This window comes from Nycticebus coucang, chromosome 6 (genome assembly GCF_027406575.1).
Source record: "Nycticebus coucang isolate mNycCou1 chromosome 6, mNycCou1.pri, whole genome shotgun sequence".
Taxonomy (NCBI): Eukaryota; Metazoa; Chordata; class Mammalia; order Primates; family Lorisidae; genus Nycticebus; species Nycticebus coucang.
In genome coordinates this window covers 44092982-44116256 of record NC_069785.1, presented here as the reverse complement: position 1 = coordinate 44116256, position 23275 = coordinate 44092982, and the positions used below count along the sequence as shown (strand labels likewise).

The 23275-nt window shown below is 49.9% G+C and overlaps 1 protein-coding gene across 3 annotated transcripts in view; it reads left to right on the top strand.

Annotated features, from left to right (window-relative positions):
* Nucleotides 1-23275, top strand: part of PLA2G4E (phospholipase A2 group IVE) — a 67065-nt gene that overhangs the window by 31775 nt on the left and 12015 nt on the right. For all 3 annotated transcript variants that reach the window (XM_053594918.1, XM_053594919.1, XM_053594920.1), the window contains exons 2-12: nt 4880-4952; nt 10699-10835; nt 12102-12233; nt 13222-13262; nt 14819-14861; nt 16067-16130; nt 17039-17199; nt 17301-17387; nt 17780-17817; nt 19641-19776; nt 21104-21240. In XM_053594918.1, the coding sequence (XP_053450893.1) occupies nt 4880-4952; nt 10699-10835; nt 12102-12233; nt 13222-13262; nt 14819-14861; nt 16067-16130; nt 17039-17199; nt 17301-17387; nt 17780-17817; nt 19641-19776; nt 21104-21240 (1049 nt within the window). The remainder of the gene's footprint in view (nt 1-4879; nt 4953-10698; nt 10836-12101; nt 12234-13221; nt 13263-14818; nt 14862-16066; nt 16131-17038; nt 17200-17300; nt 17388-17779; nt 17818-19640; nt 19777-21103; nt 21241-23275) is intronic.

Here is a 23275-nt window from a genome sequence, read left to right as displayed (position 1 = left end):
AAGCAGGGATAACAGTGCTTTCCTCCGCAGTGGTTGGAGGGCTAGATAAGAGCATACACGAAGCACCCAGTGCAGTCAGGGCCCAGCACACCAGAGAAGAGTAATACGTTCAGTTCCTCACTCCCATCCTGTCAACAGTCAGATCCATAAAACTGGGTGTGGGAAAAGAGGCACCGTGGGCTTGCATATTAGCCAGTCCTGAGATTCAAGGGGCTGTCTCCCAAGAGGGTCTCAAGGGAAGTGCGGAGCCCAAGGCCAGGGGGGATACTGGGACATATTTGTCTGCAGCCTGAGCAGCAGGGCCCTCTCTCCCACATGGCTTCCCAGAAACCTGCCGTCCAGCCTATCGTCCCTGGACAGCTGTACTGGTTGTTAGAAGTGGCTAAATATTGTATACCTCTGTATTGTTTGCCAAACGGTTCCTGACTTGAACTCCAAGCCCATGAGTATTCCCTACTCCTTATCCCAGGGCCCTCCAATGTCCCCATGAATGGAAGAATTGATGTCTGCCTTTGCGTCAGGGCTGCAGCCCAGCTGGTATGGTGCTGGCCATGCCTGTTAAATATTTTCCCTTCCACCCTGATACTCAATCCCAGCTAGGGCATCCTGTTCTAGGGACAGGCTTATCCAAATACCTAAAGTTTTGGCCCTTACCACACCATTAGCAACCCTGTGAACTTGGGTGCCATACCCTCACCAGACTCTGGTCCCCATCTGCATAGTCACAGACATTGCACTTTCTGCTATCTCATCTTTCTTTCTTTTTTTTTGGGGGGGGGGAGTCTTATTTGAGAGTCTTACTCTGTCACCTGGGCTAGAGTGCTGTAGCATCAGCCTAGCTCACAGCTACTTCAAACTCCTGGATTCAAGCCATTCTCCCGCCTCAGCCTTTCAAGTAGCTGGGACTATAGGCACCCACTACCATGCCCAGCTAATTTCTTCCTCCTTTTTGTTTGTTTGTTTATTTGTTTTCAATAAAGATGGGGTCTTGCTCTTGCTCAGGCTGGTCTTGAACTCCTGAGCTCAAGCAATCCTCCTGCTCAGCCGCTGGAGTGCTAGGATTACAGGTGTGCACCACCGCACCCGGCCTTTATCGCATCTTTCTACTGCAGATCAATTACCTCTGGGGCTATGAATTTTTCCTTATCTCTAGAACTGTTCCAAGTGAGGTAATTATATCAGAGGCAAAATATGTACATTCATTTTAATCCAAGAAGGTAATTTTTGTAGCTCTGGTTCCTGAAATGCATCTGGGCCCCAGACACAAGTCCCACTTCCCTGCTGCCTTCCTCCCAGTGAGGTCCCTCTGGGATGTCTCTCAAATCCCCTTCCTGCTCTAACTCTGTGCTGGCAAAAAGTGGTTGTCTCCTGAAAATTGTGTCTCTCCTGAAAATTCCTGAGCTAGAGGGTGAGCTTTGAGGCTCAAAAGGCACGATCTGTGGCTCCTAGAAAATGGGAATGTCTCTGAGGATCTTTATAGCTCTAATGTGCTCTGGACATTTAAAAAGAGAGAGAGAAGGCGCCTAGAATGTGACGGTAGAAATATAGCCAGTAAGCGCACAGCCAATAGACGGACTATCAGAATTTGGGCGTTACTTTGGGGCTTTATAGGGATTCAGGGTGAAGAGAAGGAATCTTTCAGGAAAATTGGTTTTAAGAGAGGAAGACCAAGGAAAAGGGGGTGAGGGCAAACAATACTCATCTTCATGTTGACCAAGGGGCACTCCCCAGTACACTGAGAGCACAGCAGTGGTTATAACACTAGCTTAGGGAGTAGAACTGGATTCCCCTAATTCTAGCTGAGAGCCTTGCAGCAAAGGACTTAGCCCCTGATTCTTCACCTGTAAAGTGAGGCTCATAATAACTGTTCTGTGGGTTGGTTTTAACAATTAACAAGATAACACAGAGTATGGACTAGGCACCTGGCATACACAGGCATCTGGCAGATGGTAGCTGGCACTGCTGTTACTGAGCAGGAGGAAACAACAACCCCACTGGAGGGTATTGGGGTTAGAGGACAGGAGAGATATTTTCCTAGAAGGCAGGGGCCTGGAGTGAGGTCCCTAGGGAGGCTATGGCTGCACCTTCCCTTCCAGAGCAGACACTGAAAGAGCTGGGGTGGGTCACAGGCAGCCCCTCCTGGAGGCAAGAGAAGGATTGTGATGGCTGAGGGGCCCATGGGCCCTAGGTGCAGAGCCCTGAGATGCTACGGAATATTCCCCAAGACTAGCCCCTGCCCAGGCTGAGGCCTCCACAGCTCCCCACTCAGACTCTACTTGTCCTCTGAGAATACAGGAAGGTCTAGCTTTTGCCCAAACTGGTCTCCTGATGAAAGTTGACTTATTCCTCCTCACCAGGCCAGACCAGGACACACACTCTGCTCAGGCAAAGAGTGAGAAATGAGGAGCTCGGTGTGTCATCCAGGGAAAGGCAGGGCTGATTGGCTGAAGGTCATGGTTATGTTTTCAGAAACTTCTGGTTCTGGAGAAGCAGAATAAGTAGCCATTCTTACGGCCCAAGTCACAGAATGCTGTTAGAGCAAGTCATTAACCATGAAAATATTCAACATTTCAGAGTTGCTCTCACAAAAGGAATCTTCAGACTTATAACTTGCTTTGAGTTTGACTTTTGTTCTGATTTCAAGGCAGCTGTTGGGGAGAGGGGAAGAGAACCTGAGACTTACTGCCCTGTCTATCTTGGGGACTAAATAACTTGGCTTTCCCAGTATCATCACTCTGTTATTACTGATTAGAATTAAGCCCCAGGAAAACCTAGAAGGACAGACATCAAAATGATTGTCTCTGAGTGGAGGGATTAGGTGGACTTTTTTTTTCTTCATAATAAATGTTTTTCTCCAAACTCCTATATTATTTAAAGAGAAAAGAATTACATCCTCTTTAAAGGGTATAAAGCAACAAAGAATGGAATATGTGGGGTGACACGTAAGGGCTCCAATTCAGGGGCCTCTGGAAATATAGACATTTGGTCGGGTGGAAGAGTCCAGTGGCCTCTACCATGAGCACAGGTGGGGAGGCGGTAGGAACAAAGACTCATCTAAGCCTGGGTAAAACTCTCAGGGAAAGGGCTTCAAGGTTTGAGATTCAAGCAGGAAAGGCATGAATGGCAAAGAATAGAACTAGGATATCTGAAGACAACAGAACAGGCCCAAAGCTTCCAAGGTGTGCTGGCTCAAAGGGGAAATGTCCCTTATCCCAGCAGCCAGACGCGTCTTCCAGAGTCCAGAGATGCCATTGACAGAGAGGAGGCCTCTGGAGCCAGGGAGAGGCCCCACCCCCTTGGCAGCAGCAGCCTGTGGCTGACCTGACCTGCTCTCCCCATCATGGCCATAGGCTGCCATTCCCTTTAACCTCACTGTCCCTCATGCCTTGTGTTTACCCTGGAATAGGTCCTGGAACACAGTAGGCATTCCAAAGTAACACCTGAATGTCAGGGGACTAAAAGAAGATGGTTCATCCTCCAGAGAAACAATCAGAGAAAAATCACACCAGTAAGAGCAGAGACCCTGAGCTTGGGCAGGCAGAATATTAAGGAATAAGGTGAGAAGGAGGAGGATGAGAATTGAGTGGCTCCACAGACCTAAGGCCTGGGACAGAGGAGGAACGGGGGGGGGGGGGGACTGTGGTCCCTCGTAGGCAAAAGAGATGATACTGCACAGCTGTGGGATAAAGAAAAGCAAGTACAGCTGGGAGAGGCAGTGTCAGGGCATCTGAGAGGCAGAAAGTACTGGTGTCCCAGGGGGACACAAGTGGGGCTGAGGCTCACAGAATGCAGGGCTGGGCCTCAGGGAGCCACTCCCACCGCCCCAGATGTGGTAGCCTTGGTAGCATGGGGTGTGAGGGTTACTTAGGGGGTTGAGCTTGAGACGATGGCAGAGCATCCAGGATGTGACCAGGACTGTAAGAGGAATGGGACAGAGAGAGGGCCAGCAGCAGCAAGCAGGCAGGGCTCAGGGTGTGAGCTGTCAGGATGACGAGCTGCAGGAGGAGGAAAATTCAGGGCTCCAGTCTGCAGAGGCACCTGGCAGGAACCTGTCCTTGCATCAAGGACTGTTTGAGCCTTTGCCATCACAAGTACATCATCACAGACCAGCCAAGTCTTTACAAGTATCTCTAGCAAGATATGATGAAGAGGCAAGAGGCAAAATGTTTACTGGGAGAGGGAAACAGTGACCAGAAAGACTTGGGAGAGGATGTCCTGGGAAGGAGCGCAGCAGGCAGAGGAGACGCAAATGTCCTGGGCCAGAGTTGAGCACTAGGGGGGTGTGAGCACCTGGGGTGAAGGTTCCAGGGGAGTAGATGTCCAGATGTGTCGGTATCTTCACTCCTCTGAGCCCCAGCATCATGGATGTGTGTATCCAGGATGGTCATGCTTTGACTCACTGGGTCCTGAGCTGAACCGTGCCTGTTTCCTGAGCAAGCTGCCATCCTGGGTGGGCAGGGGAGGTTTTCCCTTGTGTAAGGGATGGTAGGAGCGGAATGGCAATAAGAAGTTATTCTATGAAGAAAGGAGAGTGGAAACACCCAAGGACTCCTTGCCGTCAGTGTCCATTCTGAGTTTGGGGCAGAACATTCCTTCTCTCCTTTAACAAAGGTCTACTGAGCAGCTTCTGCACATCAGCATGCCGCAGGTACTGGAGGTACAAAGCTGAAAAGCCAGGCAGGGTCACAGGCTCTCAGAACCTTCCAGGCTGGAAAGAAGGCAGATTCCCCCAGCAAACAATGGCAAAGCAGTCTAAGTGTTGATGTAATGCAAGTGGGCAGGCCTGGGGAGGCTTGGCAGGAAAGCCTCTCCTGGAGAGCCTCTCCAGTGGCACTGGCCTTGAGATGATGACCGAGTCCACTGTCCTCTCATTTTGCAGGAGGCTCTGTCTCCATGCCACCTGTTGACAGTGAGAGTCATCCGGATGAAAAACGTTCGGCAGGCTGATATTGGTGAGTATCCTCTCTCTTCCCTCCTTTCTCTTTGTTTACTGGGTCTGGATGGAGAGAGGCACTAACTGGAAAAACGGTCAGGTGTGTCTGTGTGCACGTGTGTGTGTGAGAGCACGTGTGTGAAGATGGGTCCACATATGTGTGTTCTATGCGTGGGTTGTAGTTCAAACTTTGGGGCTTCTGTCATTTTTCCAGGGCCCTCACTCTTGCTGTAACCATGGTGCTACCAGCCCCCACAGCCTGCGCCTGCATCTGAGTCTCTGTCCCCCTTACTCTCCTCCCCATACCCCTCCTAACTTCCTGTTCCAGGAGCACCAGCTTCGCCCTCACTGAGGACACTTTGCTCCTCCCTGACTTTAGGGGCTTTGGGGGTACAGAGGAAGGATAGGCCCTTAGGCATTGTGGGGCTAGCTTCCACCCTACTCCCAGAGCCCTTCTCAGGACAGGGTCCTAGATCAGGCCCTGGGGGCCATGCCAGAGCCCATAGCACCTGATTTCGTGGCCCAGCATCATGGATGTAAATACCCAGGATGGTTGTGCTTGGACTCACCTAGGCCCTGGGGTGAACATTTGCGTGGTGTTGTTTTCTTGGAGCCCTGACTTCCCCTTCATCCAGGCTCTTCACTGGCTCATGGGGGCCGGTGAAGCCATCTGAGTGGACAGGATCCTCCCCTACCCCTGTTTTTGGGTGGCTTTCAAGAGGGCAGGAGAACCAAAATCTCCTTCCCATACTGCCCTCATCCTGCCTCTGCAGAGAGGAAGTTGGCCCCGAGAAGGAGAAAGCTCTGTGTCCAGGCCTCACGCCTGGGGGGTATCCTCATGCTCTGGTGACCAAACAGGAAAGGCTCCAGGGACACAGGGATCCCACGAGACCAGGGAGGCATGAGACAGGCAGGGAAGATGCAGAGCCATGAGCCTGAGTGCACATATTAACAAAGGGAGACATTTCTATCCAAAGCAGCTGCAGAATAACAGACGATAGCATTCCGGTCTTGTCACTACAGAATCACTACAGAATTTAGAGCCAGAGAAGGACGTGGAGAGCTGGGAGTAGCTAAGAAAGGCTCCAGTGAGGGTCTGGGTCCTCACAGGGACAAGAAGTGGAGAGCCAGAGGCCTAGGGCCCACATGAGTTCCTGAGGGCTCATATGCAGATCGTGCTGGCATGCAGGTGCAGAGAAGCTGAGAACTGGGAAGCTGTCACTGCATTGCAAGGATGAATATGGAGGGCAGGAGAGGGAGGCCTCTTAGCCTGGAGGCAGCAAAGGGAACAAGCAGAATGCAGCCTGAGTCTCTGGAGGCAGACTGGTCCAGAGTCCCTGCCAGCAGGAGTACCCCAGCAAACATCCAGATTGTGGCTGTGTCTGTACCATGTCCAACCAGAGGGCCAGGGACTTCTCCCGGGGCCTCTTAGGGCTTCTTAGCCTACCAGTGAGTGACCTATGGAGCCAGGGAGTGTTCCCTGGACCTGGGACGTGGCTGCCTTTTTTGCTTTCTTGCCCATGCCACAGAGTCACTCAGACATTTCTCTCCCTGGGCAGAGTCACACCCACACCTCAGGACAAGCCAGCTCTCACACACCTACAGCAACACTCACCTTTCTCCAGCTTCTCTTGAGGTGTGTCTGTCCCAGCCCCTCGAGTCACCCTAGTCACACACCCCTAGGCTGCCTGCCTGCACCTGTGCACTCAGGCCTGCCCATTGCCAGGTCCCTTCCTTCTGTCTTCTTGCTGCCACACCTGTCAGTCAGAGGGTGATGAGGCACAGGGTAGGAGCAGGCAGCCAGGGTAACAGACTTTCGTCTGGCTCACAGCCTCCTTGTCCCCTTCCCACACACCCTTTGGGCATGCCCAGGTTGTCTTTTGGGGACACTCAGTCCTCTTTGGGAACCCTCTTGTTGCTACATTTTCCTCATTTCCCCTGAGGGACAAGTGAAGGGCTATATGGCATCTGGAGCGCCAACCCGGTCACATCATGTCTGGACTCCACAATGTCATGGGTGAGGCTGTGCTGCTGCCTTCCCCAGGTTAGGTTTAAGACTGTTCTGATGCCTTGCAATCCTGGGTTACCCTTGCCCCCAGTTGTTCCCTTCTGGTTTGAATCTAAGCTCTCTGATTTAGTCTTACAACCTGTGCCTGAGCTTCCGAGGAGGTCAGAGAGACTGAATGGAAGTGAACATGCAGAGGTTCGGAGCTGACCTCTCATCCCTCATCAATAACTAAGAGCCCTGGACCAGACTTGGGCAACAGTTGGGCCTAGAAACCTCCTAGCTGTCAGTTTTTTAATCCTCTTGGGACAACAAAATCCAAACCAGCACCCCAAGGGGTATTAGGCAGGTGTCTCCAGAGGTATTAGGGAGACAATGTTCTGGACATGTGGAAAGATGATTGAGCCAGCTCTACCACCCACCTTCCAGGAAAAGAGACGTATCATTCAGATGACCCATCCTCCTGTCACTGCATGAGGAACAGGATTAGAACCTATCTCTCACTGGGAAATCCCTTGTCATCTGTGAAATTTTCAGAATTGGGTCACTGTTGCTTAACCATTCCTCACTGCCAACACGATAGTCATGACTAGGTAATGGTGCCTGCCCGGATGCCATCGGGGCTCCCACTGACCTTCCTCCACACCCTCTCCCCAGCAAGATCCCTTCTTGGGCTGCACTGTCCTTCTCTCCAGCCTTTCACGTGGGAAACTGCTCTCTTCAAAAGAACTGAAAAGCAACTCAATGCTTAGAAAGTGAGGGTCTGATCAATCTTGTCTCTTTTAGGAGTATTTTTATTACAACTAAAGATTTAAGCCTTGGGCCATGAGATTGTGTTTTATGGGCTTAATGGGACAATTTTAGGCATAGGCTGATGCCAGGAAACTGATCTGAGAGGGGAAAAGGCCTTTACAGGATCCATCAAACCATGGTGCAGGGCGGCACCTGGGCTCAACGGAGTAGGGCGCTGGTGACATATGCTGGAGGTGGCAGGTTCAAACCCAGCCCCGGCCAAAAACTGCAAAAAAACAACATGGTGCAGAGTTAGTAGGGTGTGGTCGGTCAGCCCCTGCCTGAAGGCTCCCAGTGTAGAGAAGGCACAGCTGGAGAGAAAGATCCAGGCCCAGGAGGAGTCTAAGAGGGTTGAGCAGGTTCCTGGTGAGTCTCCCCATTGGCAGAGTTGACCTCTGCAGTGGTCACGATCTGCAGTGGCACAGCCCAGAATTTCCTGGGTACTTCTGATACAGCCCTCGAGCAAGAGGTTGGGTTGTCCATTCATTCATTTATTCAACACCGTATCTAGTGAGTGCCTACTGCATTCTAAGGGCTAGAGGCACACTCTCCTAGCTCTCTTGGTGTTCATAGTATGATGGAGAGAGACAAGTCGACCCACCATGGCAGTGCGAAGCAGGAGTGCTCCACCAGGAGAGGAGTAGAGGGCTTGGCCTGGGGGCACCTGGCCCGGTTAGGGGCACCCAGGCAGGGCTTCCAGACAAGGTGCCTAGCCAGGAGAAGGATGGGTGAAAGTAGAAGAGAGTGGAAGGGTGTTAAGAGGAGAAGGAGCAGCACATACAAAGGCTTGAAGGCAAGACAGCCTGGCACCTTTTGAGACCTGATTGGGTTTGGCCTGAGTCTACAGTATGAGTGTGCATTGTGTGTATGTCTGTGTGTGTATGAGTGTGTGCACATGTGTGAATGTGGGTGTGTCTGCACGTGTGTTTATGTTCACACGTGGAGGGTACAGGTGGAGTATTTAAAAGGGTGGAAAGATAAGGCTGAGGCTGGGGGACTGGGTGGAAGCAGCCATGCTGAGTGGTTGGAACTCCTTCCTAAGGGCAGAGGGGAGCCATTAAAGGATCTTAAACTGGGGAGTTTTACTTTTATCATAGTAAAAAGCTCCCTCTGGCTTTTCTTGGGAGAAAAATTAGAGTGGGGCAAGACAGGAGGCAGGGAGTCCAGTTGGGAAGTGGTCCCAGAGATAATAATGGCCTGCACCAAGGCAGCGGCAGTGCAGATGAGACACGGACAGGTTCGACATATGCAAAGGGTCAAATCAATGCAATACGAGAGTCAGGGAGACACTTGGCTTCTCGCCTGGACACCTGCGTGGAGGTGAGGAGGAGCAGGTTGGGCATGAAGAGGGTGGGTGGGGACAATGAGATCATTTCCTTTTGATTCTGGTGAGTTTTGGTCATTCTTTTTGTCTGGATTAAATGATCATCATGACATCTATTCTAAAGGATAGTGTCATCTCACCTTCATTCAATGGAAGAAGGGCTGTAAATTCCAATTCAGTGAATGGTGAGCCTTTGGAGATTAACCAGACAATCGGGGATTAAATTAGAAGCCAGGAATGTGTCTGATGCAAACTGGGGTTGCTGGCTCTGATAAAGATTTCAGTTTGTGACAACGCAGGACAAAGTCTGTCCCAGGGGCTGGTCCTTGTTCCACTCACATTAGTGACTCATAATAATAATTATGAACTACTTTGAATCAATCCTGCCAGTATAGAACTCCCATCTTCACACCAGCTTTACTATCTAGAGGACTCTCTGACACTGGAAACCGTATTGACTTTTTACCATTTTCTACATAGCTGGTGTGTACCCTGGACCTCACCCCAGCAGATTGCCAGGAGAGTGACAAAGGCAGTCATGGCATCCTTCCTCCCTTCCCCCAGGTAGAATGGAGGCAGAACCAGGCTAAGCTGCTGTTTTTCACCCTATCCCTTCTGCTGCTCCAAACAGAAGCCCTAGGGGGCCTTCCTTCATTTGGAGAGAGCCTGTTGGGGTCAAGAACTTATCCCTTCTCCAGAACACATACAACAACATTACACTTGGGTTGTTTTTAGAGTAGTGGTTCTCAACCTTCCTAATGCCGCAACCCTTTAATACAGTTCCTCATGTTGTGGTGACCCCCAATCATAAAATTATTTTCTTCGCTACTTCATAAAGCAATAGTGTTAAGATTTTAGCTTTCCTGATCTCAGTTTTCTGCATCTAAAGGCTATCTTCAGCTCCCAGGGGCCCATTCTATGTCTTGGCAGGGGTCTGCTTGGTCTGTTGTTACTTCATGAAGTAGCAACGAAAATAATTCTATGGTTGGGGGTCAACACAACATGAGGAACTGTATTAAAGGGTCATGCCATTAGCAAGGTTGAGAACCACTGATTTAGAGTGAAAAAAAAAAAAAGCCACAGATGTGAAGTTCTCTTGGGTCATAAACTTCATGCTGGGAGACCAGAATAGGTATATAGAGCCTGGCTGTGTGCAATTGAGGCATTAAGGTAGCAGGCATGGTGGTCCCTGCTCCTAGATCCTGCTAAATAGCTGGTGCCACCCAATCCCTTTCCCCCAGCCCCTTCTTGGCTGACTTACATCAGACTATGGGAGAGCTAGGCCCTACTTTTGTTTCCCTGGTGACATGGGCTAAGGCAAGAAGTAAAATGGACTTCTGGGGCTGGAAGAGGGAAAATGATGTGGCCATACCCTGTCTCAAACAGCAGGTGTTTGACCAGAGTGCTTCTGATAAAAGCCAGAGGCCATTTATGTCCAAAAGAATGGTCAGTGGGACCTGGGTCTCCCTCCATGAAACCTATAGCCTGTGACATTCTCAACATTCTGCAACAAAGGTCTCTGGAGAGGACCTGGAGCTGGGATGAAACCTTGCTCCAGAGGAGACTTGGGAGACTCCCTGTCTCTCACCTCTGAACATGGGTTGGTTCCTTGTGCTTACCGTTGGCCCTCTCTTTTGTGGACAGTAAGCCAGACAGATTGCTTTGTGAGCCTCTGGCTGCCCACTGCCTCTCAGAAGAAGCTGAGGACTAGGACCATCACCAACTGCCCAAACCCAGAGTGGAATGAAAGCTTCAACTTCCAGATCCAGAGTCAAGTGAAGGTGAGACATGGAGGACTGCACCTGTCTGCCTGCTGGCATCTCTGTTCCCCTCTTGACTGTTTCTCCTCTTTGTTTGTGTGTTCTTTACCTATTTGTTTTTCTTTCTACTTACTTCTTGCCCAACCAACCTGTCTTCCTACTCATCCACTGTTTCCTTCTGCCTGTCTCACATTTGTCTCTTTCTGAGTTCATTTATCCTTCATGTTTGTTTGGTCTCTCTTGTCCTTCTACCTAATTTTTGCTGGAACTGGATGTCTCTTGCCCCCAAACAGATTGTGTTTCCAGTACCTTCCAGAGCATGCTCCAAGCAGGAGACTACACAAAGGGGAAGAGTCATTCTATTCACTAAGACCAGCACCAGTCTAATTTCAGCCAGGAGTTTTTCTCTCTCTTAAATCCTTTTTGTATTGCTTTATGATTTCTATTTCCTTGGGTGTGTGTTCTTTCATTTATTGAGTTGTTTCATGTCAGAATTGTCCCTTGACTGTACTGAGTTGTGACAACCTCAGCAAAGAACACTTTAGCAAATATGACCTTATCATAGAGGCATCAAATCCATTTGGGGCACACTTGAGGCCTTTTACAAAGGACTCTTTATGAAACAGAAACACTTTAGCCAGCATCTCCCAGAATCCTTGAAACAAGAGGCCTCAGAGACTAGCTCAGGTCCCCTGAGACCATTGACCTCAAAGTCCAGCCAAATGATTTGATTCTTACTATGCTGCTTTGGGACCATCCATGAAACTTTTTTAAGGGCTAATGGATCAAAAGATAGAATTCACACACTTCACCCCAACCCCACCAATTATCAGAGAAATCTTGGCCACATCACTCCCCTGGAGTGTTAAGATTTTAGCCTTCCTGATCTCAGTTTTCTAGCATCTAAAGGCTATCTTCAGCTCCTAGGGGCCCATTTTATGACTTGGCAGGGGTCTGCTTGCTCTGCCCCTTCCATCCTTCCTCCCAGATGGAATAAAATCCTTCCACACTTCATACGCCTCTGACAAGCTTATAAAAGGGCAAAATTCTTCTGTAGGAGAGAGAGAGCAGAGGGACAGGAAGGCTTCAGAGAACGGGAAAGGAAGGAACATTTTCTTTCCTTGATTCATTTCCCTACAAATGCCTCTCACACCTGACCGGGGACTGCTCTGCTGTCTCCCAATACTCAGACCTACCTCCTTGCTGGGATTAAACTTAGGTCCTTCATGCAGAAAATGGGTCACTGTAACCAGAGTAACCAGACTTGCACCCTCCCTTCTCCCCTAGAATGTGCTAGAGCTGAGTGTCTGTGATGAAGACACAGTGACCCCAGATGACCATCTCTTGACAATCCTCTACGACCTCACCAAGCTCTGCTTCAGAAAGAAAACCCACGTGAAGTTTCCACTCAACCCAGAGGTAGGTGTAACCCAGGCCCTCAGCCTCCTGCCTTGTGAGGAGCAAGTGGTTATTCCCGAGAGATCATTCCACGGGCTCCTCTCTGTGCATACAGCCAAGTGGGGAAAAGATGGCGCCACTAGTTCAAATCCCAGGGTTATTGCTCACTAATAGTGTGACCCTGTGAAATTCACTTACCTCCTCTGAGTTTCTGTTTCCTCATCTATACAATGACGACAAGACACTAATACCTACTACACAGTGCCGTTGTGAGGTGTAAGTGAGAAAATGTAGTTAAGGTACCTAGCAGTATTTGCCGTAGAAAATGGAGATGTAGTAAGTATTGGTTCCCTTCCCCCTTTCCTTCCCTCAGAGTCCTATTTCTGGAATGGCCCCAGGAACAGAAGACACAAGGGGAAAGGCAGGCAAATCTGCAAGTCAGAAATAAGTCAGAGCTGGAGAGAATCAGGGACATGGAGCCAATCACTCAAAAATAGGCATGAGGACGCCTCAAAGAACTGGCATCCCGGCCTTCACCTGGCTCACATTCCAGACCAGCCAGGTCAGGGCTCGCCTCCAGTTACCCAGGGAGGGTAGGAAGGGTCTGAAGGAACAGGTGAAGGAGGGGGCTCCTGCCCTGGCAGTGGGCTTGCTGAGGGCCATATCTCGGCACTCCCTTGCCCCAGCACCAAGCCCCTCAGGGAGGGCAGGCTAGCTCTGCAAGCCCACAGCTGGGGGTAGTGAGGAAAAGGAAATGTTCTGGGACAGAGGAATTCCCAGACTGGGCTGAGGGTCAGCTCCACACCCCACACTCCCTGCGTTGTCAGTTATGTTCCTGGTGCCGAAGACTTACAGACAGAGAGAGGCGGGGGGGCCACAGGCCACTGCAGGGCAGCAGGGCAGCCATGGAGGAAGACCAGGGCAGGGCTACAGGGACTCTTGGTAGAGGGTCCTGGTCTGCAGACATGTGCAGACACGGCTCTCAGCCCCTTTCCCTCCCCGCCTCCAGGGCATGGAAGAGCTGGAGGTGGAGTTCCTGCTGGAGGAGAGGTGAGTAGGCCCCGGCCCCAGGTCCTGACTATTAAGTGGCTTCTGGGAATAAGCATTTCAGAGCTGGGTCAGCCTTTCTGCCAGCCTCCCTCTTTCTGTCTCCCTCCTACCACTAACCCTGGACTCCTCACTGTGTATCACAATCATTTAGGAGCCTCTAATAGTATAGAGTGTAGGTCCCCAGTTCCACGGACATCTTTAAAGACGCAGTACTGCCTCAATCCCCTGCATTCCCAACCGTGACCTTTGGAAAGAATTCCTGCCACCCCACCATGGTGATGGGAGTTTTGTTGAGGCTCTGCTGACAAAGATGTTAGGACCAAGGGGTCTCCTCCTTGACCCAGAACAAATGCCCCTAAATCCTGGTCTAAAGCACAGGCTGTCCCCACCCCTACAGCCAACTTGGAACCAAATCTGGGGTGGAGGCTCAGGCTCAATGTGTACTGTTGTTTCCAAATGTTTTCAACCAGGAAAATGACCCAGAGTCCAGGAGGTCTGACTATGCTGAGGACACACAGAGTTGGAGGGACAAGAGGAGAAAGAGAAGGAAGAAAGGGAAGGGGTGGTGAGGGAGGGGCAGAGCCCTGCGCAGAGAGGACAACCCCACTCTGGCATGGGCAGGGTGAGCTGCCATGATTGGACAGCCCACTCCTCCACCAGGGCAGGGCAGAGCCCCCTGAACTTGTGATCATCCAGGATGCCTGGACGATGAAAGATGAGAGGATTGAGACAGGATGAGAGGGCTTATCAGCTTGTACTTGAAGAATCTTCTGCCTAGGGGATCTTAGGACTATTTGAGGGAACTTATTTTCCATCAACAGCTGATTGGCAAATTAGAATCTATTTTATTTCACATTGAGGAAAATTGAGACTCTCTCCTCCAATTCTTGGTTTGACAGGACCTTTGTGGAGGATGAAAACTCCTTGGTGAAATTAGAAAGTGGCTTGCAAAATGAAATTTGTCAAGCTTTGTGATAAGAGTTGATCTGAAGACAAAGTCATCTTGGGCTTAATTTTGGTGGAGAAGGCTGAGGACGCCCCTAGGCTAATTGCAACCTTGGGGGCTTATGTTCTCAACTTTATAACACGAGAACATTTAATACTCACCAGGACCCTCTCTGTCTGGGTCAGAACTGTTTATGCATAAATTAAATAAAGTGCAGAGTGGAGTTATGGGTTATTACCAGAAGCATTCATGTCTGCCCTAGTTGGTGGACTGTGTCATTTCTTACAAGGTATTTATCCTTATAACTCCATGCAGTTACTTCTGGTTGGACACAAAGAACAATTATCCTTCTTTAAAAAAAAAAAATGGAACTCTTCTATTTCTTTTAACCTATATAAATCGACTCTTTTTCCTGGATATTCTATTTCAAATGTGTGCCAGTTTCCTCCTTGACAACCTATAAATCTAAGGTTTCTTAAGCCAATATTTTTCATAAGAACCAAGAAGGCTCGGCTATTTTGTTACTGATCCTATTTATACCCTTTGTCACCTTTATGAGAAATAGTCAAGAATGATAGAACTGACCAGGAGTTCTCATTTTGTTTTTCAGTCCCTATCCGCCTGAGACCCTCATCACCAATGGCGTGCTGGTGGTAATTGTCCTTCTGAGTTCCTGTATCTCTAGAGGCCATCTGGCTACAGTTCTCAGGGCAGCAGAACTGAGGGAGAAAACACTAGGCCCAGCCTGGTTCCTTGTCCCATCCTGAGCCCAGGAGAAGTTCGACTAAGTTAAGCCAGCCACATGGGGCATACAGAGGGACAGGAGCAAGAAGCTAGGCTCCTGCACCCCGGGGGGAGGTAGCTTAGACAGCACCCTGGCCCAGTACCCAATAACCCACAAAGATGACCCCTTCTCCTGAGAACCAACGAATGAATCCACAAAAGGCAGCTTCCTCTCAGACTCAATCTTGGTCCTATTCCCCCCAACTCCAATACCTCTGTGGCAGTGATTTTTAACCAGTGTGCTGTGAAAAATTTTAAAGGTCACTAATTAAATTATTTTTGAAACAAATTCAAAGCACAGTAAGTACATCCTTTTTTTTACTCCTTTTTTTAAATAACAGATAGAATGTAAGTGTGTCGTGGAAGTTTAACTGTAGGTTCAAATGTGACGTGAGATTAAAAAAAAGGTTGAAAAACGCTGCTCTATAGGCAGTGTTTCAGAATTAAGCATTTTTCATGATTCAGCTATTGGTATAGATATTTTAATTAAATGCTTCCAATGCCCCAGAGTTCAAGGAGACCTTTACCCCAAAAAGAAGTCTTTGGGAATTTGGAAAGGAATGTAATCTACCTCTGATGCTTCTTTTTCTTTTTTTTTTTTTTTTTTGGTAGAGATAGGATCTCTCTATGTTGAGTAGGCTGGTCATGAACTCCTGACTCTGGCCTTAGCCTCCCAAAGTATTGAGATTATAGGTACAAGCCACCCTGCTGGCCCTAACTCCCCTTCTTGCCGAGGTTACTTTGTTGGAAGTGCTCACTTTCAAAGCCCAGAGCTGAACATTCCCTCAGGTCAGATCCTCGACCTGCAGCTGAGAATGTGACCCCTAATAAGCTATGACCATGCATCCTAGACGTCCTACCACAGCTTTGTTTTCAAATATCTATCTCTGAATGAGATGACATTCCTTGATCAGGTTCAGGGAATGTGATCACACACCCTGAGTTCCCTGGTGCCAGCCCCAAGTCAGCTCACTGCTGGATTTACGCTCTTGTGCTTGTCTCCTCTCTTGGGCTTGGAAGAGCAGGAGGTGGCTGGTGCTCAGACCTTGAGTGACCCTCCCTTGCTTTGTTACAGTCTCGACAAGTCTCCTGCCTAGAGGTTCATGCAGAAGCCAGGAGGCGGAGGAAGAGTAAAAAAAGTGAGCCATTTTATCTCCTGTGCCTTCTGGGGTTGGGGTAGGGAGTGCTGCTTCCAAATCCTGTCAATGTCGGGCTCAGCCTAGTCTGAGGTTTCCCTGGGCTCAGTGGAGCCAATGGCTTGGCCGAAACTCCTCAGGGGTCATGAGCACCTGTCCTCCCAGCCTGCTTTGTACAGGGTGAGTTCACCCAGGCACCCACATGACCCTTGAGTTTTCCAGGCCTGATGCAAGGGAGGGGCCTGGGCTCTCAGTGCTGCCCCCTGTGCCCACACCTTCTACATTGCACCTTGCCAGGAGCTGGGGTTGCCTGGGTCACTGCAGTGATCAGCACCTGGTATGGGCTGGCGCTGGCAAGCTCAGGGTCCCTCGAGCTGTCCCCCCTTCCTCTAGCCAGATCTTAAGTCACGTGGAGTCCTAGCATTTTATAGCTGCAGGGACCTGAGGGATCCACAAATACCAGCTTCCTCCCAGGCCCCGCTTCCTGCCCCACCCCATCCTGCCAGGCCCCCAGACTGTCCTAGCAGAGCACAGTGTGGCCCCACGGACATGAGAAGGGGAATGGGGAGAGGAAGAAGCCTGCGCCCCAGACTGCCAGGGTGACAAAGGCCTGCTTTCTCTGCTGGGGGCAGGTAACTTTGGGAGGTCTTCTGGCAAAGAAAACCAAAGAGGACTCTGGCAGCTTCTACAAGGGTTTTCTGAAACCCACATTTGTCAACATCACTCACAAGTCTTATTAAAATAGATACAGCCTGGCCCTATAGAATGAGAATCTCTGGAGCATTTGAACCAGTGCCTGGATTATTCAAAACTCCCCCCAGGCACCTCCAGACAGGCTTTTTGCTGAGCCAAGTGAGGAGGTGGAGACTGAGAGGTTTCCCAGGTCCTCATGCCCTTGTCGCCTCTCCCAGTGCAGGACCTCTTGGTGATGGTGAGTGAGTCTTTTGAGAACACCCAGCGCATCCCGCCCTGCCCAGAGTCCTGGTGCCCAAACACTGCCTGCTTCCACTACCCCAAGTATTTCCAGCCTCAGCTGCACATGGAGGTGCCCAAGAGTCACTGGAGCTGCCCGGTATGAGGCACTTGAGTTGGGGAGGCACAGGGGACTGGGGTGGATGGGGGGTCTCAGAGAAGCCCCTCGGCCCCTCTCATGGAACCCATCCATCCCTCCAGCTTTGCTGCTACAGTGCACACAGGAACGGCCCCATCTGCCAGCCCCTTGACTGCCTTTCTGACGGCCAGGCCATGACCCTGCCTGTGGTGAGGACACGTGCCTGGGAAGAGGCCTCTGAGTGGCTTGCCTGGAGCTCCCACAGTGGGAAGAAGGGGAGAGCCTGGTGCAGGGGATCCAAGGGGAAATATGACTCCTGAGGTTCTCTCCCAGGCAGGGGAGAGGAGTCTTGAGGGGTAGGAGAGTGAGGAGAGTGAATGTGGTCCAAAAAGATGTGTGGAGACTGAGGTAGAGATGGTGGGGAGAATCATATCCAGAGGAGGGAAGAGGCTGGAGCATGTGATGTGTGTCCACGTGTGTGCTTGCATATGCAAACATGCGTATATGCCAAATCAAGCCCAGGGCAGACGGTGTGATCTGGTTGGGATCAGTTGGCTCTGAACTGTCTTCTCTGACAAGCTTTTCATTTTTTGCTCCTCAGGGTGAGAATTATGAATTACACATGAAGTCTACACCCTGGTAAAGTAACCTCTTTCCATCCTTCCCTCTAACTTATTCATACTAGCGGTGTGAATGGTTATCTCGCTGTGGTTTGATTGACATTTCCCTGTTGGCTAGTGATGTTGAGCGTCTTTTCATAGGCTTGCTGGCCTTTTGCATGTCTATCCAGAAACTTTGTCCACTTTTTAAGTGCTCATCTTTTTATTTTTATGAGTCCTTGTATATTCTGGATGCAAGTCCCTTGTCAGATATATGATTTGCAAATATTTCCTCCTGTTCCATGGTTTATCTTTTCATATCCATGATGGGGTCCTTTGAGACATAAAGAGTTTTAATCTTGATGAAATCTATTCATTTTTTTCTTTTCTCACTTATGGTTTAGGTGTTATACATTTATCTAAGCTATCTTTGCCTAATCCAAGTTCATGAATATTTATTCCCATGTTTTCTTCTAAGACTTTTATAGTTTTAGCTCTCACATTTAGGTGTGTGGTTGATTTTTAGTTAATTTTTGTATACAGTGTGAAATAGGTGTCTGATTTCATTCTTTTGCATATGGATATTTAGATATCTGAGCACAATTTGATGAAATCACCATTGAATTTTCTTGGCACCTTTGTCAAAAATCAAGTGACCATAATTTCTTCCTGCACTTTGGTTAGCTATTTGCCCTTGGACCAATTCTTTCACCTCACTAAGTGTTTTTTCCTTATCTGTAAATTGGGAGGATAGCAGGAATACCGAATACCCCTGGATTGATTTGAGGATCCACTGAGGTAGCACATGTGAAGTACTCAGTAATCCCTCTGGCAAATACCAGCTAATGTAATCATGGTTATTATTAATGCAATTTGTTCCTTCTTGAGGCCAAGGAAAGAGTTATTTCCTTGAAGCTGTGTCTACAGTCCTATCCTAGACATGGACGTATGATGGGATTGCTCTCAAGCCCTGCCTTCAAGGAGATAAGGCTTTGTTAGTAAGTCCAGACTCAGGCCCGAAAGTGTCACAATCCATTCACCTAGAGTCACTCAGGAGCTAGACTCAGAAGCTGAAGGGATGCAGGTGGGCAAAGGGAGAATGCCTCCAGAGAGGGCCAGGTCCTGCCCAAAGGACGGCTCCTGGGGGCTCCGAGGGCATCAGGGCCCCTTCCAGGAAATAGCTTGAGGTGAGCTGGGTCAGGTCAGGTAGGATCTGGGATTCCAGGCCCAAGAGTCCGGGCTTGTTGAGGGTGGGGACTTGGTGAGAAGACCCACTCCTGCCCCACCCGCCGTGAAGACCTGTGCAGAAAACTCTGATGAGATAAGGGGTGTGAAGGTTTTTGTCAACTGCACAGACACACCGAGGATTATTGTTCTGGGAGCAGGAAGGGTTTAATGAAGAATGTGAACAGGGGTTTTTTCATCTAGCTCAGGAGAGTCCATTCTGTATAGCCTCTTCCAGAGGATTTGCTAAAATGATCTTAGGTCCCCTTGTCAGCTATGTCTGGCTTTAGGTTATAGAAGGCACTTGGGGGAAGTCTTTCTGGACTTTTCCAGATCTTGCTGGGGAGGCAGAGGGGTCAGAGTCCCTAATACAATATATCTTTTGTCAACAGTTATCTTTTGTCAGATATCCGCTTACAGCTTGCCAGCCAAGGCCTTGGGGGGGTCCACATTTGTTATCTCACTAAGTACTAAAGACAGTCCCAAGATATTTTACAGAAGAGAAAGTGGAGGCCTAAGGTCACAGAGGTGGTATGTTCCACTGGGCTTCAAATCTGAGTCCCCCTAACCCTAAAGTCGTGTCTATTCCATGGAATAGAATCTACAGGCCTGCTCAGCCAGGGTCCCCTCTCCCTTCAGCTCCGAGGCGCTGGATGTGCGGCTGGGCTTCAGCCTGTGCCCAGCAGAGCAGGAGTTCCTACAGAAGCGGAAGGTGGTGGTGGCCGAGGCACTGAAGCAGGTGCTGCAGTTGGACGAGGATCTGCAGGAGGATGAGGTGGGTAATCTGAGGTTGTCAGCCTCAGCTCAGGGCCTGCTGTGATCGAGCTGGTCCTGCCAGCCACCAGGCCCTTCCCTGCACAGGACTGCCTCGGCACTTCCCCTGTTGTGGCTCTTATTGCTGAGGTGAGGGTGCCTACAGAGGCTGTGGCTGGATGTGATTCAGTTGCACATTCAGAAGGGGAGGGAAGGACCCCAGCTGCTTCTCCCACGCACTAGAAGATCCTGAGGTGACAAATGGTGCCTTCACACACAAGGACAAAATGGTCTCTCTGCCCCAGCCAGAAGAACATTTTAAGCTTTACCACCTCCTGCACCACACACCTCCACCCATAAGGCCCTAAGGCCTTCATTCTTCAACTGTCTCAGCTCTCACATCCACACATACCCCCAGAAATAACAGCAGCAGGGAGCTGGAGAAAAGCAACTCGCACTCCCCAGGCCAATGGCGTCTTCCCATGGGAGCAGAGGTGCCTTTGTCAGAGGCTTGTCACCTCCCTGGCGGGGGACCGAGCCCCCCATCTACAATCACCCAAGCAGCAGGGGACCCCGCCAGTGCTGCCTTCTTCTAAGGCTGACCACAGGTGAGATGGAGACCGGGTGCACACCTGAGGAGGACCTGCGATTGGGCATTAGCCAAAGGAACAATTTTACAGTCCCCATTCAAATGAACAAGGTGACAAGCCTCTGACAAAGGCATCTCTGCTCCCATGGGAAGCCCCCTCTTCCCTCCCATCCTTAGGCAAACTTAAAGATCTTAAGCTTAAGCACATCTTAAACTTCTGTCAACCCAGACCTGGCGACCCTGCTCCTTCCCACATCAACAAGTTGTTTACTCCTATTCTCCCAAGTACAGGATGCATGGAGCATGTGCCACATGCCCTGACTTTAAATCTATCAGTAGAAAGACGTCGATTTGTCCCCATGGAGGGATTGCATGTTAGCTGGGCTCTTGGGCAAGCCACCTACCCACCTGGACCCCAGTTTTATCATCTCTTCACTGAGGGCTGGACTAACAGTGCTAAGAACTCTTTTAGCTACCACTTTCTATGATTTGCAGGCCTGTGTCAGAGCCCTTCGCTGACACCAACTGTTAGGTCTGGAGCCAAAGTCTGATTCTGAGCCTACTGGGTGGCCCCCAGTCTATGGAAAAAAGGGTGTCAGGTGGCACAGTACCCCACTCTTTGCTCCCTGTGACCAGCTCTTCCTCTTCCACTGTTCTTTCTAAGCTGTTAACTGCCATTTCGAGCCTTCTCCCACCCTGCCTTGCCCGCTCCTGGATTTTTGTGAGTCTTCCCCAACCATCTGCCTGTGTGTGTCCCTAGGTACCACTCATAGCCATCATGTCCACTGGGGGTGGAGCAAGATCCATGACCTCCATGTATGGCCACCTGCTGGGGCTGCAGAAGCTGAACATCCTGAACTGTGCCAGCTACATCACTGGCCTGTCAGGGGCCACCTGGTAAGGAGCTGAGAGTCATGGTCCAGTGGAGCCCAGAGGAAACAGTGCAGGCTGGCCTGGGGTCTGTGGTGAAGCTGCTCCTCTTCCACCCCAAGATAAAGTGACTCAGGAAGCCAAGGAACCTCTCCCACCTGACTTTGGGCATGTAGCCTAACTCAGTTTCTGCATCTGTAAAGGGGGATAACTGACTTCAGTGCTGGGTATACCAGAGACACTGTATATGTTGGCCGATGTTACTATTTTCCTGGGGTTGCAGCAGGGATCCAGGAGCATGGCAGCCAAACTGTGAGTGACCCATGGGGACTGTGACCCTCTCCTGCTGGGGTGAGGCAGGGTAGGGTTGCGGGGAGCTAGCTTAGTGGCACTGGCTTTCCACCTTCCATACCCATCTTCCCACTGCCTCTGCCCTGCCAAGCCTCCTCGGGCAGCCCAAGGGAAGTAAGCAGGACCCTGCTGCTGGTGAGGCACAGGGCTGTAGGGCCCACTGGATTTTTAGGGACCTACAAAAATGCTAATCTCTCCTAAAATCAGAAGGGAAAAATGAACATACAGAGTGAAGGAAATGTTTTTAAAAATAACATCAATATATTTGTTTTTATACTGCACAGTTGTGAAATATGTTTTTATGGTGGAAGGGGCTCACCAAAGTCATCATATGGCCCTGGTTCAGGGTGGCCTTTCAGCCAGGGCCACTTCTTATTTTGCCCATGACTAGTGGGCCTGTGAGCCCTCCACTAGGAAAGCCAAGGGCTCCTCGGGCCATGCCACCTCGTCAGGGGGTTGGGGGCGTCAAACCAGATGGGACAGAAGGGACTGCTAGCAGGTAGCAGTGTTGCCTCTGTGCTGAGCCTGGGGCTGACTACTTCCTATAGTACATATCATTTCTTCCTTATAACAAAACCACAAGGGAAAGGGAGATGCTGTCCTTATTGTACAGCTGGAGAGACCATGTAATTTGCCAGGATCACTCACCCAGTCCCAGGCCCACATTCTTTACCTCCACGTGCCCTGGCTGGTGTCCCTGGTGAAGCAAGATCACTTGCTTCCAGCAGGGCTAGGGTTACTTGCATCCTCATGGACTTCTGTGAGTCAAACAAGAAGCAAGGAGGAGCCCAGGCCTAGCCAAGGGGAGGGTACAGGGTCCTCTGGTTTAGGGAAAACATGAGATATATTCTTTTAAAAACAAACATCTGCAATGGTTTTGGAAGCTTTCAAAATTATGGAGCTAATAGGATGAACCTTATGGAGATCAAGGTGCTTCATGGGGAAGAAATACCCCGACCACCTCCTCTCTGCCTTGAAACAAGTCCAGGGAAAGAAGAGACCACTGTTCATATAACTGTGCAGCTGCAGACAAGTTCTTCCGCAAGGAGACTAGTTCTTGGGCACAGAATGAAAAGGACCCTTCCCTGTCCTGACACAGAAAGGCCAAGTCCAAGGGTGAGGCAGATGGAGGTCAGACCCAAGGCTGCAGAAATCACCATCTTTGTTTTGCCCCACTCAACAGCCCACGTATAAGTTAAGAAGAAGAAGGGAAAATACTTCATAATTACAGGAATTAGTGCAGCAGAGTAAAAAGAGCCCAGGGTCTGGAATCAGCCAAGCCTGGGTTTAAACAGTTGGCTCCAGCATTTACTTTGTGCCAACCATTTTACATTACACTAACTCATGTAATCTTCACAAGAATGCTATGAGGCAGGTACAATGATCATAATTGTCCCCATTCTACAAATATTAAACTGAAGTGAAAAGTGATTAAGTAGCTTGCCCAAGATCATATGGCTAGTGAGGGGCAGAGCCTGGTTTTGAAGATCTGGGTCCAGAATCCCCATCTTAACGAGCATGTTACACCTAGCACTCAGCAGGCATTCGAGAAACGGTAGCAATTGTGATTATGAGTAACAATGTTCACCTCCACACTGCCCACCTTTGGGCATCTGCCTCACTCTGCTTCTTCCAGGCTCCTCTCCTGGCAGGTTAGGCTTTCTGGCGGCCTGTCTACATTCTCTCCTGCCCTAACTCAGGCTTGATCAGA